The sequence below is a fragment of the Octopus bimaculoides genome, chromosome 5, assembly GCF_046866305.1.
Source record: "Octopus bimaculoides isolate indiv1 chromosome 5, ASM4686630v1, whole genome shotgun sequence".
NCBI lineage: Eukaryota > Metazoa > Mollusca > Cephalopoda > Octopoda > Octopodidae > Octopus > Octopus bimaculoides.
This window is the reverse complement of record NC_142932.1, coordinates 68245999-68265812: the sequence shown is the minus strand read 5'-3', so window position 1 is coordinate 68265812 and position 19814 is coordinate 68245999. Positions and strand designations below refer to the sequence as shown.

The 19814-nt window shown below is 35.5% G+C and overlaps 1 protein-coding gene across 29 annotated transcripts in view; it reads right to left on the bottom strand.

The window, feature by feature from the left end:
- Nucleotides 1-19814, bottom strand: part of LOC106869304 (pleckstrin homology-like domain family B member 2) — a 458421-nt gene that overhangs the window by 35218 nt on the left and 403389 nt on the right. For all 29 annotated transcript variants that reach the window (XM_089352366.1, XM_089352371.1, XM_089352379.1 and 26 more), the window contains 2 exons: nucleotides 18930-19116; nucleotides 15510-15699 (listed from right to left, as the gene is read on the bottom strand). In XM_089352366.1, coding sequence (XP_089208492.1) covers nucleotides 15510-15699; nucleotides 18930-19116 — 377 coding nt within the window. The remainder of the gene's footprint in view (nucleotides 1-15509; nucleotides 15700-18929; nucleotides 19117-19814) is intronic.

The window sequence follows — 19814 nt, the reverse complement described above, 5'->3', positions numbered from 1 at the left end:
ATAATGATTATTATAGTTCTTTTTATTAAAATTTCTGTCAAAGTTAATGTTGAAGCTTCTTTCTAATGTAGTAATCTATGTGAATATATGAAGAGAGAAAGAAGAGACAAACCAAGATGAAGGGAAACAGTAAATGTAGTAATACCATATTTAGAAAGAGATGTAGTGTGTTAGGTGTTTGTAGTGTAGCATCACTGCAGTTGACAAATACAGGTGAGACGGAAGAAAATAAAGGTGCATGTTGTAGATTGTATTGTGCAGCAGCTGTAAAAGACATCTATAAATACACACACACACACACACAATTACTCTCGCTCTCTCTCACACACACACACACATATATATATATATACATACACACACGGTCACTCATATATACACCTACTCACAGGTAGATACTGGTGTGAGAAAAGAAAAACAAACTTGAAAATAAAACAAAAAGAAAATGGCTTCAGTTTTTGAAGTTGAAGACAAAAAAGGAAATATTTTGTATAAATGGCTCCCAGGAAACAGTGAGAAGAGTTTGAGGAAGTTGTTGATGGAAATTTTAAAATGTTGCTGATGTTGTTTGTGGAGGGAAGATAATCAGACATGGAAGGTTTTTGGAACACTGCAAGGAAGAAGTTTTAGTTTGTTTGTACCAACTGTGGAGGTGGCCTAAAGTGGAAGATTAGGGCTATTGGAGGTAAACTATGTTGAAAGTATGGAGAGAGAGAGAGAGAGAGAGAGAGAGAGAGAGAGGGAGAGTTGGAGCGGAGGGAGAAAGATAGAGATAAACTGACAGACAGATAACAAAATAAGTATATAAATAGAGAGCAACAGAGAAATGCTAAGAAATGATTTGTATGAACTGCTGTTTTTCCCTTATTTTCTTTGTTAGATGGCTAATTACATTTTTCATTTTACTGATAGTCTAAATATACATACATATAAATGTGTGCGTGTAAAGTCTTTACACATGCAACTAGACAATTTACCCTATGAAATTATAAATACAAGTAAGAGAAATATAGAGCTATAATTTGAAAGACAGAAAAAGTACCATTACAGATACGTTAGGAGAATAATCGACTGAAATAAAAATAATTTAGGCACATCAGTGTTGACATAAAATTCAGGAGTGGAGATTTGTTTGATAGAAATACTCAGAATTTGGTCAAAGAGAGTATTATTGGCTTGGTGGAAGTTTGTTGGCATATTCAATACAAAAGCAGAAAAACAGTGGCAATGGTGATGATGATGATGACAACCACAACAACAACAACAACAAAAACAACAAAGTGAAGAGATATGTAGTAGTTTATCTTCTGGAAAGTTACATTGGTAGTGGTGGGTGAGGGGGATTTGCCTAAATAAAGTTTGATGTCAACTCACATACACACATTTGTAAATATTTCAAAAATACAAACAAAAACGTGAAGTTAGAAATAACAATTCTCCAATTATATTTTTTTTCCCCAAAAATTTAAGTAAAATCCAACGTGTGTACGTGTGTAACTATGTACCAGTGTGTGTGTGAGTGTGTGTGTGTGTACGTATGTGAGATTATGCGTAAGTGTATGTTTATAGTGAAAGACAGAGGATACACTGATGGTGGTGGTAGTAGTAGTAATCCAAGGCACAGCAGTGAAGTTGGGGGCAGCTGGTTCACTTTAAGACAGGAATTGGTAAATATCACTGATGACAGGTACATCCACCCAGGTAGCTTAAAGATGTTAAATACTGATAGATGTTGATTCTATGTGTGTGTGTGTGTGTGTGTGTGTGTGTGAAATGTATGTATATACAGAAGAAGTGTGTATATAAGTGTGTGTATGTATAGAGCTGTGTATGTGTGTTTATGTATATGTATGGTTTATATGCACCTTTGTGCAGGTGTATATGTTAGCTCAATGTTTGCCAGTGTGTATATACATATATGTGTATATACAAGCATGTGTTTGTGTGTATAGAGATGTGTATGTGTTGGTGCCAAAGAGAAGCTGGTGTATGTTGATGACTGAGCTATTGGAGGTGTTGTCTATTGATTGATACAGGCAGTAGCAGTGGATGATTCCATTGGGAGGGAAAGGCAGGGGTGTGTGGGTGTGAGAGAAGTGTTTGTGGAGAGAGAGAGAGAGAAAGAGAGAGAAGTGTTTGTGGGGAGAGAAAGAGAGAGAAAAAGAGAGAAGTGTTTGTGGAGAGAGAGAGAGAGAGGGAAGTGTGTGTGATGGGGATAGGAACAGAATTAAAGAGACATAAAGAAACATGAGTGTGAAGAGGGTGATAGAGAGAGGGAGAAGGAGAGATGAGTAGATATGAAGAAAGAATATAATGAGAAGAGAAAGTCGAAGTGTGTATGTGTGTGTATAAATACACACACACACACACATATATAGAGGGATAAAGAGAGATGGATCATTATTATTATTATTGTTATTTTGAGGTCAAATTATGCTGAAGTTGACTTTGCCTTTCATCCTTTTGGGATCAATAACATAAGTACCAGTTGAATACTGAGGGTCAATGTAAATGACTTACATCCTTCTCTCCAAGTTGCTGGCTTTGTACCAAAATTTGAAAGCATTATTGTTGTTTTTATTACTATTATCATCATCATTAATAATCGTTTTAAATTTTGGCACATGGCCAGCAAATCTTTTAGGGGTAGGGAATTAGTTGATTACGTTGATCTCAGTGCTCAACTGGTACTTATTTTACTGACCACTAAAGAATGAATGACAAAGTCCGCCTTTGCAGTATTTGAACTTCAAATGTAAATTTGGAAGAAATGTTGCTGAGAATTTCAACTAGTGTGATTCTGCCAGCTTTCCAGTTATAATAATAATAGTAATAATAAAATTTTATTACCAAAAAGACAATGGATAAAAGACTATAGAGGGACTGGTTTCAAAAAATAAGGTGGGGTGAGATTAACATAGAAATTAAATGAATGAGAAAACTGAGAAGATGGTACACAAAGCACAGAGATGCAGGGCCACTACATAAAAATCATTACTCAAGGTCTCCCACAGAGATGGTCCTGAACACCTAGAGTAAATGTCTTCACAACTATCATTCCCAAATCAAAAAGCCCAAACATGACAACAGGCCCAGTCATCTGGGCTGCCATGTTCATTATCATCCCCTACCTTAGAACAGAAGGCTCTCCTGTAGATTTGCTCTAAGTGGAAAGGTTTAGTTGAAGGGTTTAGAGGAAAATGTTTGTCTCTAAATCTTTCCATTGTGTCCAACACACAAGTTCTTTAAACCAGAGCCAGCAGAAAGATCCAAACTGGAAGGAGGCAGAGTGATATTCACAACTGGATACATAGTACATACAATCATGTGTTTGTGTCTTTGTACTTGTCCTCCCCACTGCTTGACAACCAATGCTGGTTTGTTTATGTCCCCTCTAACATAGTGGTTCGGCAAAAACAGGCTCGTAGAGTAAATACCAAACTTAAAAATATATAAGTACTGGGACTGGTTTGTTTGACTAAACTCTTCAAGGTAATATCCCAGCAAGACTGAAGTCCAGTGACTGAAACAAGTAAAATGGTAGAAATAAAAAAGTGTGTGTATATGTGTGTCAAATTAAATACACAGCTGAGAGAGCTACAAATAGTTTCATGCTATCATGATCCTTGAACAGGCATATTTGTGAAATATGCCTTGTATCTTAAAGCAATCTTTAGATATATGTACACACACTTACACAGTCATACTTATACACACTTCACACTTCAACACAAGCACACACACACATATCATCAACACTGTTGTTTTAACTTCTACTTACCCATGCTTGCAGGGGTCAGTCAAGACTCTACTGAGGCAGATATTTCTATGCCCAACCCTCACCTTTGATTGTTATTTTGTTCTGGTGAACTCCCAAAATCATTCAATGTTTAAAAACTAGTTTTAATAGATACTTCTTTCAAAATCCCTATTTTACTTTTCACACATTAACTTATGTATGTTGAACTATGTAAAATGTTAGAAAAAGAAATAAGAAATTTAGCTGTTTCTTGCAAAAAATACATATAAATGCAAAATTTTTTCACAGACCCTTAAAATACTACTGTGGAACCCCAATTTACTATTTTGCTTGAGTGAATCCCACAAAGCCTCTAGTGGTCATACGGGCCCCAGTTAAGAACCACTGGCCTGGACAAATTTTCATTGAGGACTTTCAAGAGCCTGGGATCAGCACAGAAAGGTCATGGTGGGTGTGTTGGTGATTGCAAAAATGTAAACAAAATTGTACACTTAAAAAGTGATATAATGAGACATTCAAAAATCTTAAAGAGGGGAAAGAGACCAAAAAAGAATTTGAAAATGATCCACATTCACCATTACAGTGCATAAACACACACATCTTTGCAACAAGTCAGGCAATCAGCAAATTGGGCTGATCACTAGGTCCCCATCCACAGTACAACCTGGATCTGGTGCCATCTGACTTTCACTTCATCAGTTCAATGAAGGACAGTCTTCAGGGACAACAATTTGATGACACAAAGTAAAAGTGATTGTGAAGTGGGTACAACAGTGCTTGCCTACATCTTTCAAAGGGAACTTGTGAGATAGAATTAACAATGGTGTAAATGCATCATTGATGATAGAGACTATATTCAGTAGTATCTTTATATAGTGGAAGAGTTACTCTACCAACACAGACAGTTTGAATGATCTGTATAAATTAATAAAAAAGTTATGCCCACTACTACTTTACTTTTGAAATAATCTTCATCCATAAGATGGGCTTTTTCCAGTCAACTCCTGGCTATTATAGAGAACATCAATCAACAGCAGCCACGCAGTGAGACTGAACCCCAAACCATGGGTTTCAGAAGCAATCTTCTTAACCACATAGCCATGCTTGCACTATAAATACATGCATATGCATACAATCACAAATGTGCACTCATGCACACACACACACGTATATATGGTAGATATAAGATGGGTGAGTGGAGCTTGAAGAAGTAGTCAAATTAGGGAGGGAGGAAAGAAGTAAGAGAGGACAACATAGTGGGGAAAACGAAGCTGAAGTGTAATGGAATATATACATACACAAAGATGCACAAACATATACATACATGCATGTGGCTGATATTAAACAGAGAAAGTGAACCAGTAAAGTTTACCTGTTACTATAAATAGAAACAGATCAATTATTTATTAACACCTTCATTTAAATCAGTTTCAATATATCCCCACCTTCTTCTCTGGTAGAGATTTGGTGGTTTTGACGTTTCTAGAAGAAGGAGCAGTATTAATAACTCAAATAATTGTTTTTGAAAGTGCTACCCCAGTATGACCACTAAAACCAGTAACAGATCATAAGAATTACAAAACACACAGAAATAAGGAGGAAAGTGATATTAATTCTTTTATTCTTTTGTTTTAGTTGTTGCATTAAGCCTATGCTGGGGCACTACCTCGAAAGGCTCAGTCAAATAAATCAACCCCAGTACTTATTTTACAGGTCTTCTTTTGTTGAACTTCTAAGTTACAGGGATATAAACAAACCAACACTGGTTAACAAATGGTGGACAGGAGACTTACATCTTTTCTATATATATTCTAAAAAATGTCACGGACAAAAGGTGTGAGAATGAATATCCATTGTCCTAATAAGATTTTACAACAATAAGTCTATTTTATAGATTGGGAACAACTATTTCAACTATCCAGGATGTGGATGGCTGGAAGCATGAAGGACAGAGTAGTAGAGCAGCTATGGTGGAAACACTGAGCTGCAACAATCAAAGTGGTGGTGGGGCATACTGAGAGAAGAGTTAAAGGAATACACAGGGAGGAGGTACAGGAAGATTATGATGAGGAGGTGGAAAGTATGAGGGAAAGACAGAAAGATGGGAGACATTATAAAGCCCAACTGACTTTGCTTGTTAGTTTAAATTAATCTTAAATATATATATGTGAATATATACACACACACACACATATATATATATTATATATGTATGGATATATATTGAACAAGTAGAAAGATAAATTTCTTTTCAACACATAAATACTGAACAGCATATATAAAGGATAAAATCCTTTTAAGAGCAGAAAAATTTGCCGGCAAATTTTTCTGCTCTTAAAAGGATTTTATCCTTTATATATGCTGACCAGTATTAACATGTGGAAAAAAAATTTATCGTTCTACTTGTTCTACAATACATTTCAACACTTAAAAAAGAAACTTATGTTTGTTTACATATGATGAATATATATATATGTATATATATATATATACATATATATATACAGACAGGACACAGATGTGTGTCGATAGCCAGCTGGAGGAGATGTCCTCCTGGGGCTAAAAGCAACAGTAACATCCACCCCTCGGGGTCAGCCACATTTAAGTGGCAAATATACTTCACTATATTATATATATATATATATATATATATATATATATATATATATATATAATCATCATCATTGTTTAACGTCTGCTTTCCATGCTGGCATGGGTTGGACGGTTTGACTGAGGACTAGCAAACCAGATGGTTGCACCAGGCTCCAATCTGATCTGGCAGAGTTTCTACAGCTGGATACCCTTTCTAACACCAACCATCCTGAAAGTGTAGTGGGTGCTTTTACATGCCACTGGCATGAAGGCCAATCAGGTGGTACTGGCGATGGCCATGCTCAAATGGTGTTTTTTGTGTGCCACTTGTACAGGAGCCAGTCTAGCGGCTCTGGCAACAACCTCGCACGAATGTTGCATTACATGTGCCAGTAACGCGACACTGGTAATGATCATGCTTAAATGTTGCTTTTTATGTGCCCCCAGCACGGGATCCAGTTAGCGGTCCTGGCAACGATCATGCTCAGATGGTGCTTTTAACATTCCACTGGCACAGATGCCAGTCAGGTGGTGTTGTCATCGGCTATGTCAGTGAATTTGATTTTGATATATATATATATATATATATATATATATATATATATATATACACACACACAAATGTATATATATATATTATATATATATAAATATATTATATATATATATTAGGTCATCCCATAAGTTCTGTTCAAATTTTGAAGAAAGAAAAGAAGTGATCAAATGTTGTATTTAATTGAAATTTAATCATCAATGTACTGATTATCTATGATTTCCTTCCATCTATTTTACAAGCTTTTTAATCCCATCAATGTAAAACTCTTTTGGTTTGAAAGCGAAGAACTCTAAAATGTCAGTTTCGACCTCCTCCTGGTTTGCGAAAGTTATGTCCCCCAAATGATGCAGTAAACTACGAAACAAATGGTAGTCTGAAGGAGCAAGGTCAGGAGAATAAGGTGGAAGAAGAATTTTTTCCCAATCAAGCTCTTTGATCTTTTGTGATGTAATCTTTGCAGTGTGGGGTTGTGCATTGTCCTGATGAAACATCACTCCTTTCTGATTCACTAAAGCAGATTCTTTTTTCTTCAAAACCTGGTTCAAATGCTCTAATTGCTGACAGTAGACTTGAGCATTGATTGCTGCAATAGGTGTTAACAATTCAAAGTGAATTACTCCTTTGCAATCTCACCAGATAAAGAGAAGAACACTTTTTCCATGAAGTTCTCTTCTCAGTTGTGGTTGAGCTTTTTCCCTTTTACCAAAGGAAGAATTCGTGAGAATGGAGAGAAGAGCAGATGTTAACTCAGGACTTGCGGTTGCTTTCGGACAATTCATGAGGCATGCATTTTCCAAGTTTAGGAACCTTTCCAAGTTGTTCAAGATGACGATGAACAGTTGTATGGTTTGAACTAAGCTTTATTGCCAATTATTGAACTGATAATGCAGGATTTTCTTCAAGTAATGCCTCAAGGAGCTTATCATCAAACTCATCTGGAAGTCCTGTTCGATCTTCATCTTCAAGACTGAAATCTCCACTTCTGAATTTTGCAAACCATCTTCTGCAAGTTCTCTCATTCAAGCATTCTTTCCCAGAAACTGAGTGTATTTTGAGTCGCTTCGGCTGCAGCATTTCCTTTTTTGTACTCATAAAGCATTATGTACCTTAAATGTCCTTTGGATACTTCCATGTTAGCAAGGGTTTTAATCAAAGAAATTTTAATTCTATTATTCTGTAAAATAATATTTAATTAGTTTAAATGTACACAAATTCTCATAAGGAATCAGTTTATTGATTTTTCACAAATTCTATTAGACATTCTAAAATACCATTAAATTTCATTAAATTTTACAAAAGGTAAAATCAGACAGAACTTATAGGATGACCTGATATATAAATATATTATATATACTAGCAGTATAGTCCAGTTTTGCCTGAGATTAAGTTAAGATTATTAAGCTAATCAACGTCAAATTTGAGCGAAATCTGTTGAAATTGGTAAACTTTTGACTGAAAATGAGTTGCAGACAACTTCATTGGGAAATCCCATAAGGAATCGGTTTATCGATATTTTTTGTTTGTGTTTTTGGAGAACTTAAAGCATTCAAAGATCCCATGAGTCCTAAGTAATGCTGGCATCAAGTTTGAACAAAATACATCAAAATTGGTAAAAGTTATGGTTGAAAATGGGGTGTAGCCAATTTTATTGGGAAATCCTGTAAGGAATTGGTTTATCGATTATTTTTTTTTATCCCAGTTAAATGGAAAAGCCCATAAGGAATCAGTTTATTGATTTTTCACCCCAAATGGAACTTAACCGAACACAACACTGCTGATTCAAACACATCTATATTTATACATTAAAGTTGGTTTACACACCCAACACAATTCTGCAGAATCAGTGTCATGATGGGAGCGCATGGGTTGGGAGTTTGATTGGCAGAGGTTGCAAATGCCAGCCCTTTGAAAAAACCATCCCCATCATCTAACACCCCTTTGCCCATGGGTTGGGAACCCTTCCAGCAAGGAAAACAGAATGCCCAAAAGGGCTCCTGATCCTGTGTCAGAAGTGGTTATGTTCAGATCACAACTAAGTCTTAAGTATATATATATATGGGCAACATACACACATGTATGTACGTACTCCTATTACATACATGTTTTTTGTATGCATACATGTTCATGTGTGTGATTGAAGCCATTCCCACATACATACATAACAAACCCTCTCTCTCTTCTTGCCTGTCAATCACTCACTAAAAAAGGAAAAAAAAATCTGTTATCTATCGCTCTCTCTCTCTCCACACACACTAACAAAACGACTTCTCATACACACTACACTTTCTGTGTTGCACACCCAATGTGTGTATGCGTGTTTGATGGGGTGTGCAACACAGAAAGTGTAGTGTGTATGAGAAGTTGTTTTGTTAGTGTGCGTGAAGAGAGACAGTGATAACAGATTTTTTTAAATTTCATTTTTTTAGTGAGTGATTCACAAACAAAAAGAGAGAGAGAGGAGTTGTTATGTATGTATTTCTGTGTAAATGGCTTCAGTCACACACACACACACACACACACACACACATGAACATGCATGCATACAAAAAACATGTATGCAGTAGGTGTACATACGTGTGTGTTGCCTGTATATCGACAAAACACATTTTACCTTGATGAAAAAAAAAAAAAAGTCTTAACAAAAACTTACTCGTCGCTAGAAGGGAACTTAACTCAATGTTAAACAATGGTAGATTTCTCCGACTTGAAAATTGTTAAAAGTTTTGGTTGAAAATGAATTTTTACCGCTATTTCCTAGTGCCTTTGGGAAAAATAAGTTGACGAAAATACAGCTAGGGTCATGACGAATGTCCTCCTAAAATGAGAGCGACATGCGTACTAATTTGTGGACATGCATAAATTGCATTCACGTACAAACACACACACATCCTGCCTTTTATATATATATATATATATATATATATATATATAAATATATTATATATATATATATATATATATATATATATATATATATATATATATATATATATATATATATATATATATATATATATATAAATATATTATATATATATAAATATATAGGTGCAGGAGTGGCTGTGTGGTAAGTAGCTTGCTTACCAACAACATGGTTCCGGGTTCAGTCCCACTGCGTGGCATTTTGGGCAACATGGACAACAGACATTAAATGATGATGATGTTGTATGAATACACACACACACACACATATTGTAAGGTCATAATTATATTACAATATCAGTATAGAAGGCCAATTACTTTTAGTTTCAAACCCAGGTGACAACCTAGGTTATTTTCAGGCTCCATGGGATGTCTATTTTGGAGTAATCAGGTGACAGTTGTTTCCCTGAAGATAACCTGGGCTGTCACTTGAATTTGAAACTAATTGTAGTTACCCCCTCTTCCTGGAATTATTTATAACATTTATGAACCTTCAATAAAATCCAAATTTATACCCACAATATATAAAAGTCCTTTTTATTTTTCACTTTATCAGGATCAGTACACAAACATATACCTGTGGATAGGGTAGACCCAGGAACATGGGATGAAGTGATGAGAAAGGCTCTTCAGATGCTGGGCCTTACTAAAGAAATGACAAGGGATCAGGAGATGTGGTGATTTGCTCTTCTTGATAAGACATGTCAAGCTAAGTAAAATCACTATCTTCTACACATACAGGCATGGTCTTTGAGGCACTGGTGCCTCATAAAAAGCACTTGTGCCAGTATTGTGTTAGTGCACTTATGCCAGTGCTGTGTAGAGACATGAATGCCGGAAGCATGTGAAAAGTACTCAGCCAACCCTATTAAGTGGTTGGCATTAGAAAGAGCATCCAACCATAGAACCTACGCTACAACAGACAGTTGGAATGTCAAACTGTCCAACCTATGCCAGCATGGAAAGTTGATGTTAAACAATGATGATGATGATGATACATACACTCATACATATTATCATCACTGTCATTATTATCTAATGTGTACTTTTCAACAACTGCATGGATAGGACAAAACTTGCTGGGGTGGATTTTTTTTTTGGGGGGGGGTCAAAAACTTTTCCTGTATATATATACATATCTCATTCTGTATATCTCAACTTGAAATTTTGGTATTTACTCATTTCTAAATGAACATAAAGGAACAAAATTGTCAAGAAAATGCTGAACTCTACAGGCTGTAATGTACCTGAGCACTATGCAATAAGCTCATTCTTATTATGTCATAAATTGGTAACCTGGCAGAATCGTTATTGCACTGAACAAAATGCTTAGCAGCATTCCTTCTGGCCTTTTACATTCTGTGTTCAAATGCCACTGAGATTGATTTTGTCTTTCACCCATTCAGGGTTGATAAAATAAGTACCAGACAAGTACTGGGGTCAAGGTAATTGACTTTCACCTCCACTCAAAATTGCTGAATTATTTTTATTTCAATCTCTTTTGGTGTTGGTCATCTGTGACATACAACCTACTTAGCTGATAGTATCATATCAGCTATATCCAGGTAATAGTCTATGTTTGGTCACTAAAGGCCTAGCTGTATATAGTGATGTGGTACAGCTCACTGCTGTCAGGAACAGCAGTCAGGTACTGTATCATAGACAAGCATGCAGTGCAGAGTTCAAATCCAGGGATGAGCCTGGATAACAAATAAACCAGAAAATACTATAGTGTATCTCACTGTTAATGTCAATCTGAAGACAATGTATTGAATCTCTGCCAGCCTAAAAGATAAATGGCTATGATAATAATGAAGAAGAATCTAACAGAGAGACTGTAACAATAATTATTGTATTGTTTAAACCAAAAGAGTATACATGTGTTTGTTCTTTATAAGCATTAAGGAGTAAGCACTGAGGAATCATAATAACAACTTAAAACTCTGTGAGAAAGAGAAAGAGAGAGAGAGAGAGAGAGAGAGAGAGAAAGAGAGAGAGAGAGAGAGAGAGAGATAGAGAGTGTGTGTGTGTGTGATGAGAATATCAGACATGAATCATTGAATGCAGCAACTGTGGCAACAGTAGTAAAAGAAATATTAGCCAGGTAACTTCAACATGATTTTAAACAATAGAATCTTTGATCAAAGATATAGATTAATGGGGGGGGGGGGAGACAGACAGACAGACAGACAGACAGACAGAGTATCTGAATTGTTGTTGTAGCTTTAATTATTGTTGTTTTTGTTCTTAGTCTTTCTTCTTCAGTCTTTTTTCTTGTTACTTTCTTTTCACTGCACAGACAAGCATGGTCTCCAATAACAACAAAGCAAAAGAAAAACTTTAACTCTTCTCTGTGAGAGAGAGAGAAAGACAAAGTGTAGGTCTCAGTATATGAGTGTGTGAGAAAGAGTATGTGTGTATATATGGAAGTGAGTGACGGAGTGTTATGCACAGACATGCACACACACGAGATATGGATACATCTACATATGCATGCAAAAAAACCCACAAATACAAACAAGCATGCACACACACCACCACCTACACAAATCTCAAACAATCTATAAATATCTGCTAGAATTAAACAGTTTCATGTTGCATTGCAAAACCATTTTCTTTGGTTTCTTTTAATTTTTACCTAATTGTATGAGGTTATCAACACAGATGTGTTTGCAGCTGGAGATGAAGATTAGCTAAAACTAAACATTTGGTGATGTAATTTAATCAGTTGCATGTAAACAGTAATGAATTTGTTAATATTCAGAACTATATTTCATTATTTTAATAATCATAATCAAATAAAGCTAAATGATGTACTGCAGGATAAAGGGAGTTTCATGACAACCAATAAATGAAGTTTCAATTCAAACAACATCCATCAATATTACTAGAGCTTTGTTTGTCTTTCAATTGGAAATTTTTTCAAATAGAAAACTTTTCCTTGTCTACAATAATGCCAACCTGCTTGCTATTATTTCTAACAACACGTACACATGTAGATAAAACTACTTTGTGTTCTATCATTTTCCCATATGTAGATGTCATCCACACAAAAACCTAGACATTCACTAGCTACATGTACAAGGATCTTCAGAAGACCCTTCGATATAGACATAACAATATGGTTACACTCAACACTACAAAGACTAAATCACTACAGCAGTGTTTCTCAAACAGTGCATCACAAGATGCATTTAGGTGCAATGTGGATTTTTAAAAAAGTAATTTAAGTCATTAAAAAATCCATGTTAATCCTTGAGCATCTTGGAAAATATTATATTTTTACATCATCATTTAACATCCACTTTTCCATGTTTGTCTGGGTCAGATCTTTTACAGCCAGAAGCTCTTCCTATTACCAACCCTTATCTATTTTGACGTGCATTTCAAGTAAAATTTTTAAAGAAATTGGAAACAAATGACATTGTTTGTATGACAGTGAGGCTCATTTACATTTTTATGTTGCTTTTATTATCATCATCCTCATCACCATTTGATGTCAGTTATCCATGCTGGTATGACAGGAGCTGGCAAGCCAGAGAGCTGCACTAGACTCCATTTGTCTTTTTAGCATGGTTTCTATAGCAGGATGTCCTTCCTAATGCCAACCACTTTACAGAGTGTACTGGATGCTTTCTACGTCGCACCAACACAGTGCTTTATACACAGCAACTATCACATTATGTCAAGATATATACACACACACACATCTAAGATGGGTTCCTTAAAGTTTCTGTCTACCAAAAGGCTTTGATTGGCTCAGGTGCCTCCCAATAGGACTGAACCCAAAACCATGTGGTTGGGAAGTGAACTTCTATCATACATGCCTATACCTATGCATAGATATAATTATACACAAGCATAATTAATGAAATTAAGTAAATATTGATTTGGCAGTAATTTGTTATTTGATTTCCAGTGTACCATAAAGTCAAAGAGATTGTGAATCTCAGCTCTACAGTGTTGTACTTCCACAGTGTCTAGTCATAAACATCACAACGTAGACATCTCACAGTTGATAAAAACAATAAATCTGATAATATAATTATTTCTGTTGTTGTTTAATCCTTTAGCATTTAGATTACTCTGTCAAACGTAATATTTATACACATTGTTTTGAATTAATCATGCATTATCTTGTAACTTTGAGATATCAATGATGTGATTTTTTTGTTTTCAGAATGACATTGTAGGGTAGGTGTGAGAGGTTGCGTCTGGCCGGTTTGAACATAAAACAGGTAGAATATTTGGGCTGGATACATCTGGTTCCAACACTACAGGGTTAAACCCAAGTCAACTGTGACTGAGAAAACTGTGACCCAAAGTATTGTGATCATATCATCTTTTTATATCAGACATGGGATTCTAATGTTCCAGTGATCTTGTAATTCCTTCAAAAAGTTTTATAGCAAATAAGAGAAATCATAAATTTGTGATAGATTGCAAGAAGTTGGTTGCATATAAAAACTAAACAGGTAATGTTATAAATCCACTCTTATATACAATGTACATTCCTTAAAAGCAAAGAACACATTAAGCGAAGACACTTTTTGAATACAATCCATATTTTTAATTTAAATTGTGTGCAAAGATGAGGTCATGCACTCTATTGCATACCCTGACAACCTCTATCCCCTGAGAGAAATGTTGGACATAAGAAGCATTGGATGTGGCTCCTCATCCATACGCAGCCATGACCATACCAGTGTGACTGCACTGGTATGGTCATGTGCTGCATATGGATGAGGAGAGTTGTGTGAAGAAGTGCCACTCCTAGACAGTAGAAGGAACCCGTGGTAGAGGTAGACCCAGGAAGACATGGGATGAGGTGGTGAAGCATGACCTTCAAACGTTGGGCCTCACAGAGGCAATGATGAAAGACCAAAACCTCTGGAGATGTGCTGTGATTTTAGAACACTCAGCAAGGAAAGTAAGATCACAGCTGTAGCCTATGCCAGTGTCGCATAGCCAGCCCACTCAAAAGTACCTTTGGATCGTAGGGCAACATACCGTGCTTGAGGAGACCTATGGAGTGAAGTACATCATCAGCATCAAAATCAAATCAAACCACAATCAAATAGAAATTGTAGTTGTGGTTGATGCCAGCACTGCCTGACTGGCTCCCCGTGCTAGCAGCACATAAAAAGTACCATCCAAATGTGGTCGATGCAAATCTTCTTGCCCCAACTGGCTCCTGTGCCGGTGGCACGTAAAAACACCATCCAAACGTGGTCAATGCCAACACCCTCTGGCCCGTGTCGGTGGTATGTAAAAAGCACCCACTACACTCTCGGAGTGGTTGGAATTAGGAAGGGCATCCAGCTGTAGAAACCATGCCAAATCAAATTGGAGCCTGGTGCAGCCTCCTGGCTTCCCAGACCCCAGTCGAACCATCCAACCCATGTCAGCATGGAAAACGGACGTTAAACAATGATGATGATGATGATGATGTAACAGCTGGAGGGAGAGCTGTTCCAACATTAGGCCACTACTCATTATAGTGGAGTAGATGGAGCAATATGCAATAAAGAGCCTTGCTCAAGGACACAACACACACCACATAATTGAAGTTAAGACCTTATGATTGTAAGTCTGACACCCTAGCCTCTAGGTCATGTGCCTTCACACCAGGAAATGTAATATAAAAGAGACAACTTGGGAATGAATAGGATTTCTTACCTGGTCTCTTTCTCTGAAGGTGTTTCACAGCTGCTAGCTATACTGGAATCTTCTGACTCTAAAGAGTTGAAACTTTTGCAGTTAGCTTCTCTTAGCTTGCGTTCTTCCCACTGAGCACGGCCCTCGTCTGCTGCTCGCCGCTTCAGTTCTTCAATCCGTTGTCGTTCCTGCTCCACCACAATATTGTGAGCTAAAAATAAATGGAACAGAAGTTGTTATTCAGATTTAACATCACAAGAGAGGAGACTACAAAGAACTACCACAATGACTATACATTATTGCAATAAAACTCTTTCAAACAGATTGACAGAAAATATTTTGAATATTTATAATTCACTTAAAAAACAAGACACATATATACAATTACATTAGAGTTATATTATTGTTAATAATGTCCTATTATCTTTGACAGAGTGTAAATGAAATGAAAAATAAAACATCTTAATAAAGCTGTCATTAAACCACATCACATGGGATTGACTAAATGTTGATGAAAAACTAGCATTGCTTTAATGTTGAGGTCTGTGGTTAGCACTTTGATAAATAAGGTTGCTACTAATATACTCCACATCTTCCTTATATTATATGCAACTCCACTATATTAAATACCACAGTGCCACTATGATATAGACCACACCTCCACAATATTATTTTACCACACAACATCACTATATTACATACCACACTTCCACAATATTATACACAATGCCTTCACACTTCCACTATATCATATACCACACTCCCATTATAATATACTCTACACTATATTATAAACTATACCTTCCCTATATTACCCACCACATCTTCACTATAATTTAAAGCTTCCAATACTTAGGTTCATCTGTTTCCCCAGGTCCTACTACACATTCCCATATTTTCCCTTGCAATAACAGAAACTCACTACCAACAACAATTGCTTAGCTCAATTTTCCAAATCACACAGATTATGAAGCTGAAATGGTTAAGGTTCTCTCTTTCCCTTCCTCTGACTAACAGAAATAAAAAAATGACCAAACAAAGATTTAATAGAAAGATTATTTTATCAAAGACAAATGATGATTCCCACATCTGATTTGCATGCCTATTTTTCTTTGAGACTTATTCAAATTTTTCACAGAATTCAAGCTTGTCACTAACAAAGTGACTAGGTTCATTTGTTGGAGTCAAGAATAGTTCCAGAGATCTGTAAATAAGTATGTCAGCATGGGCATATAGGAAGCTGCATATGTGATATATTTAAACCCATGCAACAGGTGTGCTCTGTATATGCTATATACACACAAGGTTGTGTGCATATATTCAGTCCAGGAACCTTAAAAAGAGAATCCCAGGAATATTTTAGAACTCTTTGTGGTAACACTAATTGATTGGATTTGGAGAATGCGAATAATTTGTTTTGATTTTTTTTTCTTGGGAGAAACTCAGCATTTCTAGGCTTTTATGCAATTTGTTCCATAACCCACTCTACAAATAAAAATTTATAACCTGGACATAAGAGTTATAAGTTACTCATAAGTTCATTATAAATACTTTCTTTCCAAAAAAAATATATATATATAAAACAAAGCAGGAAGTTGGAAAATTTATTGGTATTATCTATTCACCATTATACGTGTTTCATTTGCTAATAAGAATTACTAAGTTTTACATGTTAGATAAACATGTAAGAAATTTCCAATAAGAAATTCCTTACATGTTTATCTAACATGTAAATCTTTATAATTCCTATTAGCAAATAAAACATGTGAAATGGTGAATAAATAATACCAAAAATATTTTCCGACTTTGTATTTTGTCATATAATAATTCTGCAAACAATATTTCCAGAATTTTTGGACTCTAATACATACCTTATGTCAATGCAACAATGACATCATTTACATATTGGATATTAATACTGGTAAGCAGATGTACTTCAAGAGGATACAGCTTGAATTTGATCCTACCTACATTATGTGTGTGTGTGCCAGTGTACAGACATGTTTGCGCGTATTTATAAATACAAATACGATATTGTGATTAAGATGCATCTATTCCCACAAATATTTGGAATGATATCTATTTATACACTTTTTCATTTATTTATGTATATGTTTACATCAGTTAATATTTGTGTAGTCGATGTATATATAAGTATGGATGATGTTTAAACAGATGAATGATCTTTCTGATTTGGCGGACACCATTTGTTTTCTAACGAAACACTTTCAAACTTGGGACACTGGTAGAATGTGTCATATAAAACATCTTTTACTCTTAGTGTTGTTGAGAAAAGTTTATATTTTTAAAGTTATTTCATGTTAAAGTTGTCGTATTTCGGTAATTTCAACCAATCACTGATGTCTATTGTGGATTGTCAACAACATGTTGTGGCGGTGTAATGTAATGGGATCTTTTCCCTTGAATAAAATTAGTGCCGTTGTTTGTCAATAACAACTATCGGTGGTACTATTATTTATGACATTGTTCATGCGTTTGTACTGGTTTTAGCTTTAGAGTTTTAGGGTTAGGGAGTTAGGGTTAGGGGATCTTTCTGATTTGGTGGACACCATTTTTTAGAGTTAGGATTAGGGTTATGAGTATTTTTGCCAAATTTGGTGAAAATCTGTTCAATACACTGCCACAAATTTTTCACGAAATTTGGCAAAAATACTAATAACCCTAACACTAACCCTAAAACTCTAAAACCCTAAAGCTAAAACCAATACAAACGCACAAACGATGTCATAAATAACAGTACCGCCGATAGTTGTTGTTGACAAATAACGGCACTAATTTTATTCAAGGGAAAAGATCCCATTACACCGCCACAACGTGTTGTTGACAATCCACAGCAGTAATTGTTTTCACCTCAATAGACGTCACTGATTGGTTGAAATTACCGAAATACGACAACTTTCAAAAATGAAATAACTTCGAATATAAAAATTTTTCTCTGTTCTATAAGACAAAATATACAAGTATACAAAGTTTTAAAGTGTTTCAGTAGAAAACACACTAAATAAAAACTAAATAAAAAATGGTGTTCACCAAATCAGAAAGATCCCAGATGAATTGTTAATGCACTGTACTTTTGGCATAATTCAAAGGAAACATTTGCACATCGCCATATACATATATTTGCACATAACCATATACATATATTAATGAGGTCACAGACCGTATATTTGAGATTTAATTTGTAAACTTAGTTACAACCAAACTTTTAATAAACATTCATTAAGTTTCCCTGTGACAGTACATCACATGTTTAAACCAAAGAGATCTCAGCAACCAGGATGGAAAGACAGAAGCAATTAGCTTTTGTTTTTGTTAAAGTTTCATCTTAGATGACACAGCCAAAACTAGATCAGGTGTGTGTGCATGTGTGGGTGTGGTGGTGTGGGTGATATATAAAGTGAAAATGGAAAATATACATACATGGTTTCTCTAAGGATAGTCCTGGCCAGCTCTTGTTAGAATCTATTGTTGGAGAAATTGGTTTCTTATTGTTCCATCTGGGAATGGAGTTAGTTAGGTGAGAGGGAGCCAAAGGGTTAACTCCACCTGCACCACCTTCACTCGACTCAGGCATTGTTCGACGTGCTGAGACCAGATCAACTTTATCCTAAAACAAGGACAAGACAGAGTTTATAACATAAAATTAATGAGATATTTTAATTAAGTCTGACAGACTTAACCAAAGAGTGAAAGTTATGACATTAAAGGAATAGAAACCGGTCCAGTGAAAAGTTTAGTATACATAGAACACACGTATTATTCAACAGCTCCATTCGCACATATCATAGCTCACTAACAAGCATAGCTCCTCTCACACTTCTAGCTCATTAATAAACATAATTCTATACGTAATAACATAAGTCCACTCACATGAAGTTAAGCATAATAAACATAGCTCCACTAATACAACACACACAAGCCTAACTCCACACAGTCAAACCTAGCTCTACTTACTTCACTCACTCTAAACCTAGCTTCACTTATACTCATCACCATAACATAAGGTAACATCAATGTTGTTTTTAGAGTCACACCAAAGACTTCTTTTCTATTTTTCTCAAGGTTTAAAAAGGACTCATTTCTTTCCAGATTATTTTTCACAGATAATTTTCATTCAGATCAATTCTAGTATAAAAATAATCTGTTTTATTGAAATACATTGCTCTTTGTCTGCAACACTATGCATAATTTGGAATTTATGAGCTCTAATACAACTAACACTAACACACATATACTATATTTAATACAACCTAAAACACACACACTTTTATATTTTACATATTTTAGTCATTCAACTGTGGCCAT